General features: G+C 37.8%; 1 protein-coding gene across 1 annotated transcript; it reads right to left on the reverse strand.

Annotated features, from left to right (window-relative positions):
- Positions 1 to 27: 27 nt before the first annotated feature.
- pcsk2 (proprotein convertase subtilisin/kexin type 2) lies at positions 28 to 26,996 on the reverse strand. Its single transcript, XM_008429407.2, has 12 exons — positions 26,431 to 26,996; positions 24,747 to 24,851; positions 19,200 to 19,313; positions 18,648 to 18,756; positions 18,040 to 18,077; positions 11,812 to 11,888; positions 10,788 to 10,876; positions 10,112 to 10,287; positions 7,529 to 7,744; positions 5,757 to 5,857; positions 4,494 to 4,721; positions 28 to 1,131 (listed from the first exon to the last, which is right to left on the reverse strand). The coding sequence occupies exons 1-12, from the start codon at positions 26,614 to 26,616 to the stop codon at positions 642 to 644; spliced, it is 1,929 nt and encodes a 642-aa protein (XP_008427629.1). The 5' UTR covers positions 26,617 to 26,996; the 3' UTR covers positions 28 to 641.

Genomic DNA, 26,996 nt, shown 5'->3' on the forward strand with positions numbered 1-26,996 from the left:
AGGAGAAAAAAATGTTGGGTGATGTGCTCCAAATCACTCAAATACTTTAATAAATAGCTGAATAGGTTTATTATAGCATATACGTCAAAGGTTATGAAATATGAACTCATGACCACACTGCAAAATAAATTACACATTCCTTTCCTTGATTACAAAAATTTCACAAAAATACAGACGGAAAGAAGTATCACTGCTCTGTTTGCGATGAAATTAAAGTTTAAGTAGAATGAGACACAAAATCATTTACAGTCACAGAAAAAAAAAGCAAGAAAACTGTACAACATTTGGCAGAAGAAAGGTGCAGGGCATGAAAGCGATAGCATGAAACGCTGGCGTCTATTTGGTATATGTACAATTCATTACAATGTAAAAATTCTGCCGATATAGTTCTGCCTTCTCTACAACAGTTAATCGAGGGATATACTTTTGTCATGATTGTTAGGAGAAACATTCATCAAAGGTGTCTGAGGGAAACTCTTGATAACAAAAAAACAAGCAGAAAGGAGAGAGGCAGAGCAGGAGACACAAGAGAGGAAACACTGAACAAAACAAAGTGGTGTAGTGATACTGTGGGCAGAGAGCGAGACTGAAAATACAGGAAAAAGTGAAGCGATTGGCAACATGCAGGTGACACTTTGATTTCAGTTGTTTTTACTCATCAAGCTCTTCAGACTTCTCTCTACGGCCTCATCTAGCTCCTCCTCCAGCTCCTCCTTTTTGGACATGGCAAGTTTGGACTGATAATCGCGCACAATCTGGTCTATGTAAGGGGCACTTTGTGTTCCGTGCAGCATGAGAGTCCACTCCTTGAGGACCCCCCGCTGAGGCTGGTCGCCCCGAAAACCCACCTCCAGGACCCAGGTGCCACGGGGGTCCTCCCCCCAGGTGTGGGTGGTCATGAAGGGCCACTTGTCAAAGCCGACCTTGGAGTCGTCATCTCGGGGCCGTCGACTCAACAGTATGGACTTTGTGCCCATCGGTGAGGTCATGTTGATGTTGAGGTCTCCACGGCGGGTGGCGTTGACGGTGACCACGGCCTGGACGTGCTCCAGGTAGCGGACAAAGTTGTCCTTCCCCTGACAGGCCTCAGTGGTAATGGCTAGTACCAGCTTATTGCCAGACTGGAATTTACTTAGAAACAAGAAACAGAAATAAATGGTTAAAGGCGATTTTTGAGAAAGACATTCAGAAAGTAAACAGAGCCAAAAGAAGCAAGACAGATAATGGGCTAAATTCATATAGCTAAGACTATATATCTAATATATATCGCCCTTCTTTCAAAAAAATTTCAGTCAACCTAATGTAATTTGTAATATAGTCAAACAAAGAGTTTGTAAGCTTTTTAAAATTCCTTACATTGATTAAAACAGACATGTTTTGTCTCTTGGTGAAACAAGGTCAATTTTATTCCATCACAACTTGTGATATCAATCTGATAGTTTTTAATACGATTAAACCAAATCCAGCAATAAAATGTTTGGCATGGAGAAAAAAAAAAATGGAAGCAGAAATTTTAAAATGAGCTCCAGCGGCCAAAAATATATGAACTCCCATCTCAATAAATACAAACTTTGAATTTGTAACATGTTTTTATGAAGGTCTGAATGGAATTGATGATGTGAACAGAAAGGTTTGGGTGAGAACCATTGAAACCAGATATTTCAATGCTCTAACATAAAAATAATTTTTCTCTAACATTTGTTGCTTTAGGGTTAACAAAATTACAGAAAAATAAGAGGATGATTATTTTTGAGGGGTTTTTTCTTAAAAATTCCTAAGTTTTTATACATTTCCTTAGTGCACAAGATGCTTCCGCCATCTCCATACTTCACATTTGGGATTATGTTTTCATGTCTGCAAGCTTCCTACTTTTTCTCCTTAATGCAACAGTGGTCATCTAGGCCCATTACTTCAATTATTAATTTATCCAATGAGACAAAACCAAAAGGACATGTCTCCAAATATTGAATAAGGAAATGTAATGCTTTTAGAAGAAGTCACACAAGAAACGTTGTATGCCACAAACCAGAATTCAAAATAATTTCTAGTTTTTATTTCTCAATTATAGATCTGTTCAGAACAGAAACTACAATCACAGGATAAAATGGATCCTACTTTCACCTTGTGTCCGTGATTTTGATTAAGAAAACTTTCCCATCTCTTTGGGTGAAGGAAAGACAGGGTGAGAGCACAGCAGGGCAGATGGTGGCTAAAGGCTGTGAAGAGGCTTAATACCATTATTAGAGGCTGAGGCCTCATCCCAGGTAGTGAGAAGCAGACAAAAGTGTCAGGAAAAGGAAAGTTAAGGAGGAGTGTTGGAAACCACAAAGAAAAAATAATTAACTGAGCACAAAACTGAGTTGAGCTGACAGAAAAAGAGAATATCTATGAAAACTAACAAGTCTGTTCTCAATACATATTTTATTGACAGCTCACAGTGTAAAGACTAAGAAAACATTTTATTGATATATATTTTTTGAATTACCCTCAAACCAATTCTTGTGGTGGAGAGTGAAAATGACGATGTTTATTTTGGTGTTTAAACAGGTAACTGTATTTAAATTGAACCTGACGTAAATCTGTTTTACTAACCTTCAATTTGCCAAAATCGCTTTTTCTGTCTTGTGATTTATTTTCATAAAAATGTCATTCAAATATATGCTTTTACTTTAATAGTAAAATTACGTGTGAATACATTTTAGATGAGCATTTTCACATGTACCATTGGGCAATGTGCAAGAGTAATTGCAAAGCCACAGAGTGAAGACAGAGGTGCAGCTGAAGGGCTGAATCTTTCCAGATTAAAAACGGCCACGCTGCTCTGCGGTGCTCCGTGTGCCAGCTCAGCTGATAATGAGAAGTTTTCCTCCAACTAAGTAAGCCATAAACAGCCAGGGAAGCCATCAGATCACTGCTGAGCAGCGTTTGTGAGCCTGGCTACACCAGCGTTTATTGCTCTTCTCTGATAATATGCTATCAACAGAGGTGGGATTGTTGTAATTATAGCTCCACCACAATACAGGCAGTAGAAGCCCTGCAGTGCTGCTGTGGAAACATAACTGATAAAAAAAAGAAAAAGAAAAATGACAGTGAAAGTGAATCAGCTTTTAAGACACAATTGAAAGGATTAAAACGAGAGTTGTCATTTCTGGTATTCCTTTCCAATAAACTTTGCAGTGTAAATAACTTTTTTATAGATATTCTTGTCTCTTAAATAATGTTTGAGTTCAAAAATGTAAGTCCTCTCCACCATTATCAAAGGATGGTAAGTATCTTAGAAACAGGAACCTCAAATGTTCAGATCAACATTCTCTTGAGCGCTATGTCAAACGTAGAACTGAAACGATACTTTTATTTATAATTCAGAATTTGATCAGGGAGAAATATTGTGTACTAGTTTATTGCGGAACATTAATTTGCCTTTTTTTTTTTTTAATAAACACATTGTGGAGAGGCACAAACTGAAAAATAAAAGAGCTCAGATTTTTAAGCAGATTCATGCATGCTGACAAAAACAATCAAAATTGGATTTTTTTCCCCATCTTTCTGTTGTTTATGTTGCACATAAACAACCATACCATAAAGCCCAGATTTTACACCCATTGGTTACTGTTAGTGCTTTAAAAAGGACGTTAGAAACACCAAAATAAATAAATAAAATTCCCGCTCTTGATGTTACATCCCATCTAATGGATCTGCCAATTACAACGCTGATGTTTGCTTCCAAACAGCAAAGAGTTAAAGGGCTAACTAACAGTCTCTTACAGAAAATGTTGAATCATTCAATCTGTGATACTTTATAAAATCTGGACTGGATTGTCCTTAATAAAATACAGATCCTTTAATTTGGGGACTCGCCAGTAAATCAGGCAGAGATTGGAAGTGGGCAATTTTTCTACCTTGGCAATCAGCATGTCTACACTAAAAATCAGCTTTCTATTCATGCATTGTGACCACACTGTACATGTGCATTGGAGATGGAAAAAATAAATCAAATCAGCATAAAAGTGCTTTGATTCGAATCAGTTTGTGATCGGCATTACCTTTATTTTAAAAAATTCCTAAAATTAGGACATAAAATTTATTCTGGACAACTGAATGTTTTTGGGGCTGCAGTGTTATCTGAATATGACTGAGTGTGATTAAAAAATAAATGTACCAGATTTCATTGAATATTTCCAAGATCTAAAATACTTTATCTTGACAAACAAATGTAGAATTTCTAAATTTCTCTGTTTACAGGACAAAACAGGCTGAGCAGCTGATACAAGTATTACAGGGTTATTAAGTGGATACTCTGATTATGAATGTTTTATTGAATTAGGTCATACTGGGGATTACCCAGTAATTAGATGAGAGTGTCTCTCCTGCAGTCTGTGGGGTTTTCCTCTCTAAAATCTTGGGAGGTTGGTTGCAAGCTGCAGATGTGCAGAACGAAATAGCATTTTATGATAACCTGTCATCTAAATATTAATTTAAAAGAAGTAACTTACTGGGCTTCCTGGATGGATCCAGCTACACAGTGGAAACGCTCCGGCACCGTTTTCCATTCGTTGGCCATTTTCACCATCCCCCCAGCGTCCAGGACGCCATACCCAAACAGGTGGTTGAACTCCAAACCCACGCCGTTCCTTCTCCACTGGTGGACTTCGTCATGGAGCTGGTTTCGCTTCGACGTCAGGACCGACAGGTGCTGCATGTCTCTCCATGTCAGGTTAGGGCTAAGACAAAAACAAACATGGAGGACGATTTAGGGCAGCGTGTTCCTACAGAGAGATTCCTCCAGGAACAAAAAAAAAAGAAAAAAACATTTTGAACATAAAAATAGAATAGCTAAAAGCATTCAGCGTCAGTATTTGTGTTTTGGGCTCGGATGGTTGCCTTTGTCTGTATCTCTTGTAAATTTTTGCGGCTGTTTTTAGTGACAGCTTTACTCTGGCAGACTCGTGTTGTTCTACGGTTCAAGTGTGTTTGGGCAGTAAAAAGGCTTGTGAGCTATTTGCAGCTGGGCATCCGGTCTCCAGACAGCAACATCATTATTGTGTGTGCTGAGCAAACAGTGCGTCTTTACACAGCTCCATCAGCTGGTGTTAGTTAATGCCCAGAGAATCGTGTCAGCCTTTAATGCGAGAAGCAAAGTCCTGAGAGAGAAGAGAGAGGGAAGAATGACTGGGTCTCTCTCAGGATTTAAAATCCTGTGAATGTGCAGATTATAGAATTGACATCAAATAACAAATCTCCATTGTCCTTGCGTTTGGTATCACTGTTAGCTCTTGGATAACATTTTTACCATATGCGGATTGTGATGAATCGCTATTGTCTGTGACATAATGAGACAAAGTCTCTCTTCTTCAACCATGGAAGTCCTTTTTTTACTGTGATCAGTTAACTGATTCAAGGGTTATTAGTTTCCATTGAGTCTGTACTCTATCACAGAAGGTTTATATAGGTTGCTATTGTGAAAAATAAGAAATTCTGTAAAAAGTGATGTACAACTGGTAAAAAAAAAGGAGAGATATCTTGAACCATTAAAGAGTTCAGTCACTCAGGGATATAGAACGTGAAGATGAAGGGTGATGCTGATAAAGGAAAACATGACCGAATGTCATATACAGAGATTGTGCCTTCCTGCTGCCACCTTCTCAACCTAAGCATCATTCAATGAGGCAACTTAATGCTCTTTCATGCAGACAGTCCATCTAAATCAATATGCGCAATTATGATAGGCATGTGAAAAGGGAGCGTGGAGCACATACTTAGCTTCAAGAGCCAGAGCAAAGACGCCTGCTGCCTCCGGTGCTGCTGCTGATGTTCCAGAGTGGCGCAGAGTGCAGTTTCCATACAGATCTGTAGTAGCCTGAAATAATCAAATCGCAGTAACAGAAATAAATGAAAGTCAATTTTAAAACTGTTACGCAGGTAGTGACTTGCAAAGCTATTTGTTAAAAGTTTAAGAAGCTTACTTTATGAAAGTGCAAAGAATAATTGGATTTTTGTGTTAACATAGTTATAATCTGAGGCTATGAGTTTAATATTTTCTAAATATTGGAGCTCAATTTCTTTGTAGATGCATCTCAACAAATGATAACCAATAATCAATGAATGCTTTGAAGCTCAGACAATTAATCTTGCCCCCAGATTTTCACCTAATCTGCAAATACATTGGGCAAATATGTTACACTTTATATGTACAAAGCTGATGTTGGTCACAATTCTACAAGGATTGTTTCTAGGGTGCTGAATAGAAATGCAGTCCTTAACACTACAATGCAATGAAGTTTGTAGTTGTAGAAGGACAAACAAAAAAAAAAACTTCAAGAGATTTTAATAAATTAGCAAGACGCATTAGACAGTATTTCTATGTGCTTCAGCTTTTATTTTGACCAGAAGTAAAGTCTAATCCTCAGCTGTTGATTGGAGACCATTTTGTTTGTGGCCGCTAAATTGCATAATTCAAAGTATGATGAGTGAGAGTAGACTAAATTGCACAATCAGACTGAAGAATTATTTATTTACTAAATATGGTACTTAATAAAAAATGACAACAGATTAACTGCAATTATGAGAAAAACCCCTTGGGAAGATTGCACTTTGTGAGCAGCAAAAGGTGATTTACATAATTATTCAAACACTGCAGCCTCTGTAAACAAATTTTGGTTTATAATGCTTCGTAATGTGTGGACTTAGGTGTCATATTATTACAAATTAGTATCTAAATAGGAAGGATCAAAGTCTGACATATACTTCTAAGGACCATTTTGCAAACTACTTATTTCCACTGGTATTGGGAACAGATCCTTATGTTGTTGTGCTTTGCCGATGGAGCTCACCGAATAATACAGCTGTAAAAGACGGTAGGTAGACATTGTGAGTGAAAAATGTTATGAAGTATTAAAGTTAACATTTATTTTCTGTGCCTGAAAAAAAAACAAAAACAAAAAAAAAATGTATAAATTTCAACCCAAAAAGAAGCACCAATTTTGAAATGTCCAATGTTTGGAAAATTCACAAACTGTTAGGTATGTATGTCCAAAATACACAAGCAAAAAGACAATTTCATTAAAAAGTGTCCCTTAAAAATAACAGAGAAAAAAATAATAGGATGGACAGCAGAGAGTTTTAATGCCGAAAGGTTTGTGTACCAGCATCATTTTGAGCATCAAAACAAAAATAGAAATCTGAATATCAGGCTTATTTCTTGGAAAGAGCCATACCTCCAGCTAAGCCGCCACTATTTTTCTCAGTCATCTAGCAATTTCCTGGACTCATTCAATCTCCCGAAGGGTCTGGAATACAGATATGCTGTGCTCATAGAAAATGTGCAAATAACTCTTCAGTCCATGAATGCAATAACATCTTTTAGAGAATGTGAGAGGATCTTTAGAGACAGACGTGTGAAGATGTTCGGAGAAATAAAGCTGAATCATCTTTAAATGTTAGAAGTATTATCGGGAATTCCTGCTGATTAATCTGGCTTGTCTATTGTCACTCTTGTGAAATGTCCACAATTAAATCTGAGCGCACTCACAACACCAGCCTCCGGGTTGCGTTTTCGCCCGTTACTGAATGTGGACGCCAGCGTGGAGGAGCAGCTTTCATCATACAGAGCGGTGCGGCCATCGTTGATCGCAGAGTTGATGGAGATGGTCCACATGCTGGAGGCGTAGCCGTCACAGTTGCAGTCGTCATAGCTACCGCCATCGCCTGACGCCCAGACATAGATGCTGCCTTTTCCTCCACGCCCCTGAAACGACATCACCCAGAGAAGCAGAAATACATCAGAGTTACTGCTTATTTCTCGTGGGGTTCTCGAAGTTAAGGTGACGACCAAGAAAAAGGGGGTTTAATCTTACTGTAATTACACAACCAGTATCAGCATTTTTAAACTTCTTGTGTTTATTAAAGTGCCTAAAATTGGTCTCTTTGGTGCATTTGTGTCTAAATTACTCATACACTACAATCCAATCAAAACTCTCTTGTCGCCTCTCTGGTCCAACGCTGCGGAACAAACTGTCTAATCACACAGCTACCTAATGAGATCTGTCACAAATGTAGTGACTCCAAAACACAGCAGCGCCACGAAGGACGAAAGAGTTGTATGTAAAATGTGACTCACTTTCAACAAGTAAGAAAACAAAACAAAACAAAAAAACAATGATTAACATTTTGTGTGTTTTGTGCAAATAATAATATATATATATATATATATATATATATATATATATATATATCAGGTAGCTTTAAACCCTTAGCAAAAGAAATCCTCAGGTAATCTTTGACAGTACAGTTAGTTTGATAATCTGAAACTTCTAAATGTGATTTTTTTAAAAAGCTAAAACAGAAGAAATCTTTATTGGGGAATCGTCTTTCAAAGCACTGTAATTGTTAATAGTCCTTGAGTAGGTGAAAAGGGTATATAATCTATAGTAGGAAAAAAACTGTAACTATTTTTTTCAATGTCATTGTCTTAAAAAAAGGAAACAACAAACAGTCTCTCCAGGCAGAGAGTATCCCTTTTTTTTCTCTCTGCTGCACCTGTGACTACAAAAGGCTGATGGTTTCGCAACAAGACTGACGATTAAGCGCTTTTCCCCTCCCTTACCATAGTGTCCTGTTAGCATAAAAAGAGAGGTTTGAGCAACACTGAGCTAAATGCTGTGCTTTAGGATTTTACTGTTCTGTTTTCTGCTCCAGTTCTGACAAAGTGCTTTAATTTTTGCCCAGGACAGTTTTTTTTATTTTGATTAAAACCACACAGTCTCCCTTGGACGCTTCTAGAACATAATGTTCTTCCTGATTTTCCTCGTCTGCACAGGGCATATCATGTACAACCAGCACAGAAACTTATATAAGTGATCATTAGAATCTTCTGTAAGCAGCAGATTGCAGAGTGCCTACACGATAAGTGATGTTTGTTTCACTGAGTTGTGCTTCTGTTCAGTCGCTCTGCCTGCCTGAGATGGAGTTGTTTCAGACCAGCTTGCACCTGCCTGCACATGGTGCATGAAGATTAATCAAGCAAGTAATTGGCAGTGTAGCTGTTAGCATTACAACTGTGTGTGTGCATGTGTGTGTGTGTGTGTGTGCGGTCTTGTGTTTGATACATGGTAGGGACCATTTTCCTAACACATCCTACATTGTGGGGACTGACTGAGAGGTGCTGTTTTTGTGTTAGGGCTTAGGTTTAGGATTAAGGTGTGAATTGAATTAAGGTTGCAGTTACTGGTAACTGGTTACTGGTTTAGGGTAAGGCATAGGGTTAGGATGTAGAAATGAATGGAAGTCCATGTAAAGTCTCTATAAAAATTGCAGTACTGGGCCAGATTAAGGTACTATCAAGTTCTACTACCTCTAATACTGTTGTTGTTACTGCCGTTTATCTAAAATAGGTGTTCTATGTTCTCAGCATGATGAATGTGCAGAGAAAATGTATTTAGCGTGTGCATATTTTAATCTTTCTGTCATAAGAGCAATGCATTTGTGTTTCTGCACAAATGAGAGCACAGCTAAATGAAAAATGTCTGTAATAATGTCCCGAGCCTTAACAAGCAACACAGAGTTCAGTGAAAATGTTTCTACACCAGCATGCTAGTGCATTAATACTTCAAATCAGCTTCAACGGTAAAATAAAAAAGATGATCTGAATAAGTGACATTTTCTTCATCTTTCAATTCAAATTTCGTACCATAATACGCTAAATGTCTTCTGCAAGAATGGTTATCCGTCTATTTTTTGAGTTTCTGAAAACATATGCACCTGCCCTACTAGCTGCATTGGTGCATTAAGTTTCATTAGTGCACAAAGACACAAGGTTTATCTCAGTGTTGCAGCATCACCTTCATTGCACCTGATATTGTGGCATACACTAATTGATTGTCAGCAAAACCTGGCAGCCACAGCTTTTGAGACAGTTTGAAAACTTCTGTGGTATGAGTGTTTCAAACAGGAGATAGGATTAATAAAGACAAATCTTCTTGATATATTGCCCAACAGGTCAATATCCATAGGTCCCAGATGTATTATAAAAAGACCCGATCAACATATTTTCAATATATTCAATAACATGCCCTGAAGAAAGCTGCTACTCAGCATCTGGTTGATTCCTTTATACCTTATTGACACCATCAGCCATGGCCTGCAATGTAAGTTCTCGCGGTCCATCCACAGTCTTGCCATCATCGGTCGGTCCCCAGCTGGCACTGTATATGTCAATATCCTGAGGCATATGGCTGATGGATGATGCTTCAATGATATCAGTCATAAAAGGTTGGTCCAGCATCCTGATGCCTAAGAGGACAAGAATCTTGTTTTTATTAGTTTGTCATTTTTGCTGGCGGAAGAAGACAGAAGTGAAATATAAAATAAGGACTTAAGGAAAACAGCCGGTTCTGTTTTGACCATTTGATTTGCACACAAAAAAAAAAAAAACATGATATGTGCATACCTTAATAACAGAAGATAAGAACATAGTCACCATCACGGCAACATGCAAATCAAATTTCAACCTGCTTATTTCATATCTCAATTTTATGTATCAATTTTGTTTTCCACCATGGCAGTCTGAATAATTTCCACCTCTGTGCATAGAGGTGAACCATATAAACACCTCTCAGCACAATTTTCCCCACAGCAGCCTATATTTTGTGCTTTCCCTCTCTCTGTAAATCACCTGCATCAGACCTGTGAGGCTGTCATCAAACTGTTATCAGAGCTATTATTTAACGTTGTAATCTTTTCATGGTCACCCTCCTCTCTCTTCAAAGTGCAGGTTTCTACGTGACACACACCTGCCACCTTGGAGTTGTAGGCGACTCCCACACCACAGATGTTGTTGTTGGCTGCCGCAGAAACCTCCCCAGCACATCGTGTGCCATGACTGGTGACAGGAAAAGAAAAAAGAAAAAAAAAACGAGGAAAGAAATGACTTGTAAGGATTTGCATGAATTTGCATACATTTGCAAATGATATCTTCTTGGAAAAGTCTGAGCTAAGATTTCGCAGATCAGCTGTAACCTTGGTTGCTGCAGACTCCATGTCGGACTTTAACAAGATTGTTCATAGCTAAATGATCAAGATAAAGAATCTTGTTGCCGTAAACACTCCAATCCTGAAATTTAACTCACATTGGTCCTGCAACAAGCGACAATATTTGATGTCTAACAGAAGAGCCGGTGCACATCTGTGTTTTGTGTTCACCGTGTAATGTTGCCATCTCTTTGCACCCCCACAGGGACACTGCAGAGTCAACCCCTCTTTCCCAGCATGCTTTGCACCAGACAGGCAGCTATTTATAACAACCAGCTGACTAGCCAGCGAGAATTGCAGTCAGCAACTGCTATTAAACCAAAGCACCGCCTGCTAAATTTGACACAGAGGTACAGACACACATACATCAAGGGAAATGGAAGCAGATATGCAAATAAAACAATATTTGTTATATGTTATCTACATGTTTGTTTTTTTAATATATAAAGTATTTATGCTAGAAGATAGGAGCCTGATCAGGCTTTAATAACAGAAGGTCACTAGTATACACAATTTCTTTTGAGGAGTAAATTGATGTAGGAGCTTTCTTTTTCACATACTCTATGCAGCCATTTGTGCGACTAAAAATAAGCAATGTGGCTTTCTTTTGTCTTGCTGCTGGACAATGTCGCTGTTTATTTTGCTGCATTATGTCTTAACAGAACTATGTGGAGAGAAAATCAATAGGACAGAGCGAGCAGACTCTAGACTGAGCGTACACGTTTGCACGCAAAAACACACTCGGTATGTGTATATAAACAGGAGGGCTGTCTGGACGGGCATTACCTGTTGAACCAGTCATCTGTGTATCGTGGAAATGGGAACGGGTCGTTGCTGCTAAAATCGTAGCTGGCATCGGCATTCTGAAAGGACCAAATTGATGCATTTATGAAAATAGAAATGCTGAGGCAAAAACAAACAAGAAAGCAATAAGTGAACAGGAGATGGGCAGCGAGAAACATTACACTGTGAAGTAACAACAGGTACAAGTTAATTTTTTTTAAAGTATTATTGTTGTTAGTACTGTTTAATGTGAACTGTTACTCTTTTTTGGCAGTCATTTTCAATATTAAGTTCTTTATAAGCAACAGTTTTCTCTCAGAGTAAAAACTGCACAGCAAGTTGCCATAACCCAGGTCACTAAGACAAATGAGCTCAAAGTAAATCACATAGAGCATGAAAAACAAAATCTCCTTCTGTAAGTTTTGTCCCAACATATGCACAAAACACTTATTTTAATTAGTGCCATATGTCCAATTAACCCAAAGCTGACTCAAGACCAAGATCGGACAATACCGACACCAGCGTTAAGACAAGACTGAAGGAAAGACATTGAAGGAAACAGATTTATTATGGTGGTTAGAAGTGGTCAGTCCCTGGGTTTCCTACTTGGAGATTGTTCCTTTATTCCTCTATTATTCCAATCCTTCCTTATTCTTTGGTCAGACCAAATATAAGAATGAATCCCTTGAATTTGCCCTTCAGAAACAAATACTGAACTTACTTTTAATAAAGTTTGTTCTTTATTCAGTTACAGAGCTATAATGTAAATGCTGTGAACATTCATTTTCATATTCTTTGAGGCCATTTTGTGTTTTCTGCAGATATTTTATCAACAATTATGGTCATTTTGCGTTATGTTTTAATGTTGTGCTAAAGATCAAAGAAACTTCTTTGGGTCACTTCTTTTTCGGTCCAGGTAATTTTTAATCTACACCCTCTGAAATATTATACAACAAAGCGTAATACTATTATAGGTGGCATCAAATTGCGAAACCATTACCTCTTATAATATTGTCTCTTTTCTACTGTTGATGTTCTTTTTACATCTCCTCATTGAGTGCCTTTGATGTCAGATTTTAGATGAAACCTGAGGCTAACCACTGATTTTTTTTTATGCCAAAACATAAATTAAGTGTTGTAATTGATTCATGTTGCTCCCAGTATTATAACTATGAGTTATTGGAGGACAATTTGCTTGTCAGATCACATTTGTTTTAACATTTTTTTCCTAATAAACATAGAAATTAACTTCCTTGATTCCACATTTTATTAAGAAAATCTTCACTGGGCAACATTGATGTGTGGCTACAGCATGTACTTCAAGCTGAGATGAAGTACATGCTCGGGATTTAATTTTACATGACCAATAGATAGTCAAAGGAGCAGAAAGAACAATTTGACAGAACATATGCACATCTGTTAAATGCTCATTTATCCAGTGAATGTAACTATCAGACATTTTGAAATCTCATTCAGACTGTCACTCACATACCCGTGTTTGGTGTTTGGTTCTGTACTAGTGCTACATGAGAACAGAGAATCTGCAGCTCGGTCCATCGGCATCAGATTTAACCATATCAGATCCGTTTTAGGAGACTGGTTTGCCACTGCTGCTTCTGCCAGACAACTGGCTGATAATTAGAGAAGACAAGTCAGCCAGTAGCAAAACGGGAAGAGAGCAGAATCTTCTGGTTTGAACCAATGGGAATCACATATTAATTATTTTTATACTGACATGTTTATAGCTAGATTGCTACATTTATTTTGACATACATTCTTATTTTTTTTGTGTTTGTGTAATTGTGAGGAGTTTGTAATGCTTTTTAATGTTTGTGTTTAGTTTTGTATGTGATTTTTTTTATTATTGCCATATTATGAAAATGTGAGGAGGATAACAAGGACACGGTAAAAAGCCTCTGTCAATAGTTGCTTCTATTAGAGCTAAATGTCAACTAAATTGATTTTTTTAAATTGTTTAACATTTTCTTTCTTTGATTCATTTCCTTTCTAAGACAAAAAAGCAGACTAAAAATATTTAAGAAGCTCAACTACAAAAGACTTAGAAAAATGCTTAAAACATTACCATTGTGTGGAGAACAACATTTTTGAAGAGGAAAAAAAAAACACACTATAAACCGGGTAAAAAGTCTCGAGCCACGGCAATAAATAACATGGGATCATGAATCACTTACTAAACCTCAAACTCATATCTTTTGCTATCAATCAGACTCTCTTTCCTTGCTGTCTTGAGTGCAGCCAGGTACTGAACTACTAAAGCCTGAGTCACCTCATCTGTTCCTGGCAACCCCTGGCTGCTAAAAGAAAAATCACAGACACACCATAGTAAGGCTGCTATTTTCTTCTTTTATGTCTAAATGCAGTTATAAGTACACCAAGGGTACTGCCACTAAGATTCATCTTCAAGGTTAAGGCATGGTAATCTAAGAAAAATACATAAAAAGTTCTTCATTGCTTCAGAAGGCACGACAAGGTAATTCATAGATATTACTGAAAGAGAAGAAAGGGAGCACAGTTTTCCTCCAACCATCTTGATTATCTTGGTCTTGTCATCAAGCTTCTGTTTCAGCTGTTTCTAATGACTACAAATTGAAGCAGACTAATGCATTGTCATCTTTCAGCATATTACCAGGGATGTCTGAACTTAATTATATAAAAAAAAAACATTTAGATTTGTGGTCCATATGTCTAACAAAACCCATCTTGAGTGTGACAGTAATGCCTAACCTCTCTGCAAGGATAAAGAATAAACAAAACCACTAAGAAACCAGTGAGTTGGCTTTAGATTGAGACTAATCCTAAACTTTAGTGGGTAATCTTCATTTTTGTTAGAGAATAATCCTAATACCAATCATATGAGATAATTTGGGATTTTTGATTTGACTTCTCCAAACCATTCAGAGTTATTTCTGAACATGGCAGAACTGATTTCTCTCTTTTTGCACACTGGTTCAAATTACGTTAAGCTTGATGCTTTTATCTGCGACAGTTTGCATCTCTTGTAGCTAAAGAACGCACATAGGTTGTCATCTGTAAATGATTAAAACCTATTCTGAATGATCTGTGTTTTACTAAATAACACAGCTAAGATTAGTGGTGTTCTTCTTATTCTCTTTCAGCTTTTTCTCTTCAGGGTCACCTTAGCTATTATGATTAAAAAAGGGTCAAAAGTTAAGTAAGATTAAATTAAGGGTCACAGAATAGATGTACAAAAAAAGACTGAAAGCCATGTTGACAATTGATAATTTTTTAAAGGGTAAAAATCATTAATTATTTTTTTCTGGTGAAATGTAATGACACAATTGTAATGCTATTACAATTAGTATAATACATGTTTTTATCTTTCTTCAGTTTTTGATTCATATTCATCTAATCTACATATAGCATTACACAACTTCTTTAAATGTGTACAGTTATACCCCTTACTATAGGTTTTATACATAACATTCTGGGTTTATAATACAGGAACATCTACTGGTACTCAGGGTAATTGGGTAATATGGTAATCTGTCTATTTAATAGATTGATTTCCCTATCAGGAATGGCCTTAATATCTTAATTATATCACTGCAATTAAAAATTCAATTCGATTGATAGCTTAATCTTGAAGCTGAGAAAGCTGACGAGTTGGATAAGTAACATTGCTCGTTTTAACTTCCTCTAACATTCAGTCATCTTCATTGATCTGTACGTTCAAACGGTAACTTCCCATCTGCACAGTAGGAGTCCCACTAGGTGACACAACACTCCGCATTTCTCCTTTTCTCCTCTTGCACATGTTTTATTTAGCAGGCAGAGGGAGAAAAAGGTCACCTATCAATCCTACTGGTACTGAGAATCCCCCTCTGTAGCCAGTAGCTGTATCGATCATATGTGGGAAGTGGAGAAATGAAAAAAATAAATAAATAAATAACCGAACCACATTCAGAAAACATATCTAACTTTAGCACCATTCAAATAATTGAACTTAATAAAAGTAGAAAACAAGCAAAAGCAGAAAATGAGCATACTGGAAGTTGTATCAATTTGTTCTAAATTTCCATGAAGATCTATTTTATTCAAAACTCATCACAGTGTTTTGCCTGTTTGGCATCTACTGGTAAATGTGCCATGAAATTAAAACCACCACGTTAGGAATTGCTTATTGCAAGCAGCGCAGTTTCAATCTTAATTCACCATAACAAAATACATCCTATGAGCATTTCCTGAATGATTGTTACACCAAGGCGCAAAATGTAATGTAGAAATATCCAAATGCGTTCGATTAAAACTGAACTAAGAGATGTAATGAGCTCAAATGATATTTTATGAAAATTCTCATTCAGCTGATAGTAGGAGGTTTAAAAAACACCATGACAACGTTAACAAAACCGGATCTGTCATGCTGTGTCATTTTTTTTTCTTTTCTTTTTTTTTTTTCTGGGCAACATCTAACTCAAAGAAACACACACACACACACACACACACACACACACGCACACACACACCCCCACACGCACACATACAAAAAACATCTACGGAGCAGCGTGATGCATCAATCTAGTGAAGCATGCTCCTGCATCTCCACGGCTGAGTCTGCGTGTTATTTTTGGGCCACAGCTCATCTTTGTTCACAGGCGGGTGCATGCAAAGCCAGGCAAACACGGTGATGAGTGATACATGCACACACAGAGAAAACAACCTCACACAAAAAAATTGTTTTACGGTATATTTCTAAAATCTGAAAGGTGAACCTCCACTCCGATCTGAAGTGTTCTGCAGATTTTTTGACAGTTTTCTTTTTAAGGATTTCCCTGTCATTTAGTCTCACCCATGTTGCCATCGCCTCTCTATAGCAGCTTCTTTACTCTTGCTGAAGAAAAGTATTGCTATATCTCAGTGTAGATTTACGGCTGATATAAAATGTTTTACTCAGTGTTCTGCCATACGTAGCAGTTTGCATGAAGGCTAAAAATACGATTTCAAGGTGTTTCATTTCATTCTGAATGAAGCACCTTGCTGTGTCACCACATGTCTTGCGGCTGCACTCAGGATTTCTAATGGCTTCATGTCAACAACGCTTCCTTCATGAATCTCTTCCATCAAGGTCAGATTTGTGAAGGCATACCAAATCACGGTCCTGTCAATAGTGAGAGTCAGTCACCGCAAGTCCTCCTCTCTTTGAGACTTGTCAAGTTTGGTAGATGACCCTGTCTTGGTAGGAATGTAGTAGTGGCCTGCACTTTCTGTTTTTAACTAATAAATTGAAAAATGCTCCATGAGATGTTCAAAGTTGGAATGTTGTTTGAGAACTACGTCCTTCTTTAAACATGTCCACAACTATCTGACTATTTGGTTTTTGTTTTTTTTGACGTTTTTCTTCACTAGTTTTCTTTAACAAACTACTGGTCTGTATTTATTTAAACTACATTGTATTTGATAACTTCTGAAGGAATTTTGGTTGCACCAGATTATATTTTGTGGTGTCAGATTAAATTGGGGTAAAGACGTGAATAAATTTAATTCCATGTGTTATATTGCCTCCCCTTCAGAGTTATGCACTATTTTGTCTTGGTCTTTCACACAAAACCCATATGATATACATTAAAGTGTGTTGGTATAATGACATTCAAAAAGCGATGGGGTGTGAATACTTTTGCAAGGCACCGTAAATCTAGCACAGAGTGTATTTCAGCAAGTACCAATAGGTGGAAGGAAAAACTAGAGCCTCCAGGGTTGTTAATACAACATTATGTGAGAAAACTGAGAGAACTGTAAACTAAAAGAAGAAAAAACAACGAGTCAAGACAAACAAAACTCGCCAGCCGGACGCGCAGAACTGCAGCCACTGTAATGAAACCTTCATCACTGTGTCCTGTTTCACAATCCTTGTCCTTTAAAGTTTTATCAGTATTCTAGAGATAAAACATCACATTATGCAGCAGCAACTACCCTGGCATTATCTCAGCCAGTGACAGATCGGCCTGCCACTGTGTCTGCCACAGTGTGCTATGCATTAACATTAAACAGCTTGGCTGGCCGTCTGCCTGTCTCAGCGTCCTCCAGGGATACAAGGAGACTCGGCAGCCATGAAGGCAACTCAGAGAGCACCTGTCAGTGCCAGTGAGAAGTCACACAAGGCCCGTGAAATCCTCAACCCTTGCTTCACTTATTAACAGCCCTTCAAAGGAATGAAAGAAAATTAAGAACGTTCAACGACACGAAGCTACTCACATAATTTGATGCCAGGTCTGGATGCAGGTAGTCGATACCTGGAATGAGACATTAATCAGTGATGCGATAGAGCCTAAGTAAATAAATAAAAGATGATAGTGTACTTTTTGTATTTGTTCTTAATTGACACGAAAATTGTAAACTAGGTTCTGTGAATACAATTATTACTTAAATGTGCAAAAGTAATTAATTTTAAATATTATAAATAACAGCATTCATTTAATAAATTTCAAATGAAAGAGCTCTCCATACAAAACACCTAAAATATAAATATTAAATTTAAATTTTTGTTTTAATTACACAGTAAAAACAATTTGGCTGAAGAGGTAAAGGTTGAAAGAACTGCAATGTTAAATAAAAATACTAATCACCCATTATTGTTACGTTTTTGACAGTAAAATTTCATTGAAGAGAAAGGGTTTTATTCTTCTGAAAAAAAAAAATCTCATTTATATATTCTATCAACTGCACAAAATTTTCCACAAAATATCATAGCAATATATCGTCTGAGCCGTAAACAGTTATTGTATTTATCAAACCAATGGAGGGATTTGCACAAGCTTAGCGACTGCTACAGACCGCTCATTAAAGACCAGCTTAATGCTCACCATCATCCATGATTGCGATGGTGACTCCTTTGCCTGTGTACCCCAGTGCCCAAGCTTCAGCCACATTTAGATCCAACCCGGGGGTCCCATCTGCCTGCCCTGTGTTAATCTGGACAACATGGAGAACATTCATGAGTCATGGCACCAAGGTGAGCCACCATTAGGATATTAGCTATGGTAGAGGATGCTTGCATGCGCCGGAAGGGATAATAACATTGGATATGGCTGGTTCGGTGCTGAGAGGATGAAGGTTAAAGGCAGGAAAGGGCATTAATGTCAGCGATACAGCATGTGCCTCTTTTTGCCTCAAATGAATGAAGGCAAGCTTGCTGCTGCATAAAAGTCATGCTTGCCATTAAGGAGGAAACTAGCATGCACAAGTGCAGAGATTACACATCTCTGTTTTGGCCAAACTAATCTAAGAATGAGTACCAATGTTGATTCTGAAGGCAAAGTGGAGAATGCCTGGATTCCAAGTAATTAGCGTGGAAGAATGTGGGCTGGTGAGAAAGGTCAGGCAGCACGGACACAGCTAGTTGGCCGATTACTCACCAGATACCACTGCTTGGTGAACAGAGGGTCACTCATGTTCACTTCAATATCATTGATGTTTCTGTAGCCTCGCTTCTGACGACTGAAACCTTCCTGTTCGAAGACTTTCTTTACCTGGGTACAAGAAGCAGAGAAATGACACAGAAGAAAGCAGTGAGCTCAAAGGGACCAAAAAAAAAGAAATTAAAACAAAACAATAGCAGAATGAAATAAATGTGCTGGGAAATTGAAGCAGAAACAAAAAGAGAATTTCCTGTAACTCTAAAGATGTTGCATTGTGTGTTGTTTTGTGCACAGAGAATCACAACACTCAATTGTGCTGTTCTCACCATGAAGGAAGAGCTTCTTGTCAATCAAAATAACTGTTTTTCATCTAATAAGAGTCTTTGCAGGTATAGCCGAGGCTGCCAGACTCACCTGCCACAAAGCCACTGCTTCTTTTCTTACCAGACAACCTTAGAAACCACCGCAGTTATGTTCACAAACACACCAGGGCTTTCCTGAGTTATCAAAGAAACCCAGGTGGATGAACAGCTGCGCTCTGCATTAGTTTTTTTTTGTTTTTATTGTTATTTTTTATTATTATTAGAAACATTATCACCATACCAACACTGGAATCTAACACATAAGGAGTGGATAAGTTACAGGAAAGTTACTAAATTCAAAATGGAAAAACAGAGCTCCTATCCATCATCACTGCTTTCAAGGAGACAATTTACTTTGTATTACTTTTTTACTCTGAAATGCTCTTTTTTGTAATTTATGAGGTGGGAAAAATAAGAGTTGGTATTACAATTAGAGAAGTCAGAGGTCAAATGTCTGCAGAATATTTCAAATTTGTTGATAAAACTGCTAGCCTGCAGTTACGACAGTTTGTTCCTTATTATGTTAATTATTTCTCAGCCACTGCTCTGTATAACTTTAGTTTCTGAACACGTTTATTTACTGTTTAAATATATAACATTTAAAGGAATACACTGTTATTAGCAGTTTGAAGAAAAGAACAATGTGTTTGACAAACTCAGCTTTCAGGCACGTGACATTTCAGGACATATGCAACCACATGCCAAGAAAAAACACAAAAAATAGCTAATTGTCTTTAACAATGGATAATAAAGGTTTCTGTTGGTTGCTCAATTTATGAATGCTTTCTGAGTACAGCTGCATTGAAAAACAAAATGAAACATTCCTGCAATCTTTCAACGCCATAAATCGATGTTTCATAAATGCTTGGTTAGAAATGTCAATTTTATAGTTATTCTCATAACTTTCACAGTTTCAAAACCACAATTGAAAAATGGGTCACTGATAAGTGTACCTTTTATGATTACTCTTGCAAATTCACCATAATGTGACTCGGAAAACAGGCAATTTCAAGTGTATTTACCACCTCAGATAAGAAGGCAGAGCAGCACTTAAGGCGCCTTTCTCAAATGGCCAAAGCGTATTCATCTGCGAGTCTCATTTAAGTCACACTATAATCAATCTGGAGGAACAAACATACGTGCTGTAAATCAACCTGACGGGAAATCCTTTAAAAGAGGTCAATCCTCAGTTCTCTTCGTTTTTGCCAATTGTAACATTTTCAAAATATACCACTATCTTCCTTATTTTTCAACACGTCTCTCCATCCAGCAGCAATTTATTCCTCCACTGAGCGGAAGAGTGGGTATTTCCCTTGGACGGCATGTCATACTTCCCACTCACGACATCAAACAGTGCCCATGCACCACTGTCACTGTCCGCCCTTGCCAACTGCCAGCTCACAACGCTTCATTTCACTTTGAAATACAGCGCTTTGATACTTTACTGTTCTAGTTTCCCCATGATTTCTTTTTTTTGCTTTGTTTCTTTGCTTGTATAGAGTGTTGAAAGATCTTGATCATGCTTTAAATGTGAATGTCTCCAACTCTATATTTACAAATAAAATAACAATGACTTAAAAAAAAACAAAAAAAAACAGAGCTGCATAATTGAGCAGACAAGACAGGAATCACAAGAAAAGATGAAAAGGAGATATATGAATAAAAAAAGTTCCTGTGAGTAAAGTGGTGGGTAAACATATTCTAATAAATGAAAGAGCAGGAATCCTGGTCACAGTGTACATATTATGCCTTTGTTGTCGCTGCTCAGCATATTTTAAAGCTAGACTGCCATTTAATATTCCCTGTAAATGTATGAAAACTAAACAATATGACCCCTTTTCTAGCTTAATTTTAAATGAAGTATGTACTGAATATTTATGTGTTAATCCAATCTACTTCATTTGAGCAATTGAAATAGTTTAACTATTCTCATGCTAAATTGTCTTTTACATTTAATTTGTATTCTTCCTCTTTTGTTGAATCTTGGAATCTATAAATCTGCGACAGACTGTTGACCTGTCCAGGGTGACCCCACCTCTCGCCCGGAACATTGGCTGGAAATAGGCACCAGTAAACCCTCTCGACCCCACTAAGAGACAAGGGTGTAAGAAAATGGATGGATGGATGGATGGAATCTATAAATCACAAATCGAGCCAGCCACGCATGATACATATGAACACTATAACTCATGAAGCTTCTATCACTGCAGAATTACAAGAGGCGTAAAGTGAGTCTCATCTGGGTCGATATAGAGTGCAATGAATAAAATGTGCGTCTGCCATCTTCCACTCTAAAAGGCCTGAACACGTCAGCAGCACTAATATGATTCCAGCACTTTAACTTTGAAACTCGGAGTAAAGCATTCGGCCCCTGACCAACTCTTTTTTTTTTTTACTTTTTTATTTTCTTATGGCATAAAAAAGGTAGGAAAAAAATTTTCCCTACCTTTGATCACGTAAAATTTTAATTTTAAGGTGATCAATTGTAATTTTCTCCAAATACAAAGATGTTATTTGAAAAAATACATTAGTAATATTGTTCTTTAGGGGTTATCTGATGTCACAATATTTTTTTTTTACCTGTAAAGGTCGTCTACAGTAGAAGGAGGCGTCTTAGAAGAGATTGTATATGAAACTGAAACTATTGCTGGTTATATTTCACTTACAAGTATCTGAAGCTGGAATCAGGGTAGAAAATGTCACAGTGCCATTTGGGGATACTTAGCCGCTTACACATGAACAATAGAGATGTCGGCTACTTTATCAAACTGTCCCTGGAAGCAGGCTTACTTGTTCTTGCGCAAATAGCTTTAAAAATGTCATGACGTGGTGTAGATTCTTTATAACAGCAGAAATAACTTAAAATCAAACTATTTAAAAAAAAAAAAAAAGAACATGCAGAAATGCTAACATTTAAAGGCAACTTTGACTGTAAATTTGAACCCACGTGGCTGACTGTGAATGTTATAAGGTCACAGGAACTACCAATGATGAGTCCGTCCTCATAGGGTCCAGAGATTCGCAGAAATCCATGTGAGCACATCAAGCATCTGATTAAACCTCAGCATCTGGAACGTAGACCTGTCCATGTCCGTGTTGTCTCACTTCCATTAGCTGCATTAGCTCGGTGAAGCGGCTCACATTTATTTTCATTAGCACCTCTCACAACCGTAATTAGAGAGGTCAGTTGATTGTCTGCAGCGGGACCTACGCTCTTACCGCCTCCGACAATAGACCAAGCTAAACACGTGGAGTTACACAAGACAAATTGCGCTGGAACAAACAGATTCATTCACAGCCTTTCATCGTTCAAACAGGCTTTGTGCGACTGTGCCTTCAACAGACTCAGACTCGGGCAGAGATGTGAGCTAAGCAGAATTTAAACTCTGGTGAATAATTGTTGCACAGTATTTACTACTTAGTTTGCTATGAACAATGTGAAAATCTAAATGTGGTAAAGCTTTTCTGGCTCACTGTATTTAGTTATTACCCAAAGCCTGCTGTCGCCACACCACACATGCTACGATAAAATGCTTAGATGGAAGTCAAGCACAACCCGTGGCAAACGCTGCAAAGATATCAAAAACCTAAAACCAAAATCTTGATTTCTTGATTTTCTTAATATAAGAAATCAAGGCTTCTGTTTGTTTATATATTTTTTTCAGTTAAATATGTGGTTTCTCAGTTTTTATGGGGAGGTTAACAATATTCACATTTAGTTTTTCATCAGAGTGATTTCAGGCGTTACCAGCAAGTTGGTTCCCAGAGTTATACAAACTGGCAACCAGTGATATGAACTTATCCCTACATCTAATACATATATTTAGAAGTCTTACAAATATTTTATGTCTATAATTAAACTTTTCCATGTTCAAAACATAATGTTGCAAAGACAAGAATTAGCAGAAAAAGGAATGTGTGTTTCTGTCAAACCTCTGTTGAATTCAGTGTCCTGCTGCTGCCATATGCATCTTTGTTGATTAGGATGTTACTAAGGCCATTTGTCGCATTTTTTTGGTTTATTTATTTATGAAGGGTTGAATTTGATAACAACTGGGATCTGTGTCTGTAAGAGGACTTATTTCATTGGACATACCGACATAAGAAAACTCATAAATATATAATTTTGTTTTAAGAGTTACTCTAAGGTATTTTTTTAAAAAGTTGATCTTTATTTCTGTAAAACATTTTGTGTGTGTACACACCATGTGGACGAGTGGGATTATATAAATAAAACTGATTTGTTAAACTCCCCTCAGATATTTTTAACTGAAATAAAAAGATTTATTGATTGAACTGTGTGCTTTTTAAAATAATTTACCTGAAATGGTGTACATGATACATTTATCATCATGTTACTACAGATGTTACAATAAATCATTTTTTTCATTTTCACGTTACTAAGACAGAAAAGCTGATTCTGTCAAAATGCCTCCCACAATTTCTCAATACAACCACAGTTTTGATAATGTTGCAACGCTAAGGTATATGTTGTTGGTTTTTAACAGGCACCGTTGCAGCGGAAAAGCTGCATACACTGGAAATATGGGCACACATAAAGGCCACAGAAAGGCTTCCTGGAAAAAAGGCTTCTGTAGTAGAAACAAGTCTAAAATACAGTATTTTATTTCCTGAAGAAATTTGATCATTCATAGAGATTTAAGAATCAATCCAAGCCACTTTGAGATGCACCAAATTTTCTGAAATCAGAAAAAAAGGAAGACAGGAAAGACCAAGGATATGCGCTTAAAGTATTACTGTACACCTTTCCCATTGCAATTCTTGTCTTCTTCATCATAAGGTGACAGCTTCTGCTGTAACTGCTGTAATTACACACACAATGCAACGCAACTAGACAATGAAAGATGATTTTGCCATTTAAGCAGCTCTAATAATTGAGAAGTGGTTTGTTTAAAAGATGGAATATTGTAGAACTCATCTTATTTTCTAGAAAACAAAAGGCTTTTCTGCTTCCTTTCGACATTTATTTCAGTTTTATCTACTTTACCCTCACTGTACTCCACCTCCTTGAGATCACTGAAGTTGTGCCCATATCGTGAACTTTTAATGATTTTTCTTCTCAACTTCGGTAATGGGTTTCATCTCAAACACAACCCTCAAAAAAAACACAGCGTCGCAGACTAAGTGAGAAGTCACACTGTTAGATATAATTAACGCTCACCCTTCTGTCTTTTTGGAGGCTCTGTTTGATACGAGTGCTGCGTTTGCTTCGCCTCTTTGAAGTCTCCTGAGGATAGAAGTGAAACAGGCCATCTCCAAAGGGAAGCTGCATTTAAAATAAAGCAACACACACACACACACACATACAGAGAGAGAGAGAGCAAGAGATAAGCACGCCATGAACCGAAACAGACATGAGAACAATCAAGTACAGCAATTCCAAAGAGTAAACGCATACGCTCAGAAAACATTGCATTAAAAATGCAGGAGAAAGACGGTGGGGTCGCAGGACCAATGGTTCCCTAGGTTTAACAAAGGGTCTATTTTAAGGCGTTGAAGAAGAGGAATCAACCATGATAAATCACATAGGCAGGGAAATGAGATGCATCATCCAGAGTTTCCCCTCCAGCACTGTACACAAATTAAAGACCTCCCTATGCTTTGGTGACAGCCAGGGAGCAGGTCAATCCGCTAAATAAATGCTTTCCGATGTGCCTGTCAGATGCAATGTTGAAATACAATGAACATTTGCATGAATATTACTCTTGTCTCCCACTGGCCATTAGTTGGAAATTGCCTGAAACAAATGTAATAAGAAAAACTGACCTCAAAGCAAACGCTCCACTTATTTTTTTTTCATAATTAGGAATTTTAACGATCTGACTGGGTTGATCATTTCCAGTTTGGTGGCCCGAACTAGTTAATTAGGCAATGAAAGAGGATAAGTCAAAAAACACAAACCTTGCTTAATGGTGCGACTCCCATTAGAACCAACAAAGCCACAGATTACATAACCTGGGTGTCAGTACATGTCAGGAGATAAACAAGTGCCTGCAACAGCTCAGAGGTGGTGATGCTGCACAGTTACAAGACAGATGATGTATTATAATGAGTGAAATGAACAGAAACAACGGGGGGGAGAAAGTGTGATTTTCATGCAGACACGGCTTTGCCCAATGCTACGCCTCACTGACTGAGGCTACAGCCAATTTCACACAAACGTTTATTTTGACATGTGACAAGGAACATACTCTTCGGGAATTATTTCCACTGGTCTGCAGGAGGAGGCTTGGCATGCCCTTTGTTGTTACACCTGAACCCTTGCAATTTTTTTTTTCATAATATTTATAAAGATGTACAGTTTTCTGGTGAGATTGAAGGTGATAACACTGTGTTTTTGTGTTCATTTACAAAACACCATCCTAAAAATAAGGCAGCAGAGTATGCAAAATGACAACAGCAGAAATGTAAGTTCAGCTTGTTTAGAGCATACCTGGTTGTTTGTGGTTACAGAATGAATTATCTGTTGTGTTATTGACATAGATACTTCAACGGCCTCATCCGTCAAAGGACATTAATGCTAAATAAATTTGGTCCATAGGCCAGTGGGCAAACCACAAACCTCAGCCTGTATTTCAGTGGAAATGACGTCATCACATTTACAAAGTGGAGCGAAGTAAAAACCAAAAAATAAAAAATAAAGATGCTCCCTAGTGGGTTGTCTAATGGACAGCTCGTAACTATTGCGAGGACGGGGAAGGATCTAAATGTCCCGAACATGTACATGTTTTCTCTGAGCGTTTTTGGTCACAATAATTTATTTATTTACGAAACCTAATGCACATGCATGCGCGTCACTTTTTTTTTTGTTTGTTTTGTTTTTTAGTCCTGAGTATCCCTCATACCTTCCGTGCACTCTGGAGCCCATGTTGTGTTGCAACTTGGTGCGCCTCATCCTGCGCGTCCTCATGCAACTGAACCAAAAGGTGGTCCGTCAGGACTCCTTCTGTAGCCTGCGTCGCAAATATCAGCAAAGCGTCCAGCAGTACCATAAATCCCACGGCTGTCCCATAGCGGGAATATCCACGCATCGTGTCTGGCTTTTTGTCAGTTCCCCTTGAAATTGCCTGGCCGTCGGTTGGAGTACAAAAAAAAATAAAAAATAAAAAATAAAAAAATATATTAGTGCGCGGGATGCTCCTCGTTGGAGATGAGAGGAGGAAAAAAAAAAGGTGGAGGAGGACGAGAATGTAGAGCGGGGTGGGGGGGGAGTCTTGGGGGGATAGTGTTGTTGGATCAACGCATCTCTTCCTCGTCGTGAAGCTGATGATGAGACCGCTGAAGTTGTGTTTCACTGAAACGCTCTAGCCGCTCTTGCGTTGTGTGCTGTGGATCCAGGCAGGCTGCATCCTCAGCTTTCTGTCTCTCTTCCTCCTCCTTATCTCCCCAGTAATTCATTTACCTTCTTTGC

The sequence above is a fragment of the Poecilia reticulata genome, linkage group LG15 (genome assembly GCF_000633615.1).
Source record: "Poecilia reticulata strain Guanapo linkage group LG15, Guppy_female_1.0+MT, whole genome shotgun sequence".
Lineage (NCBI taxonomy): Eukaryota > Metazoa > Chordata > Actinopteri > Cyprinodontiformes > Poeciliidae > Poecilia > Poecilia reticulata.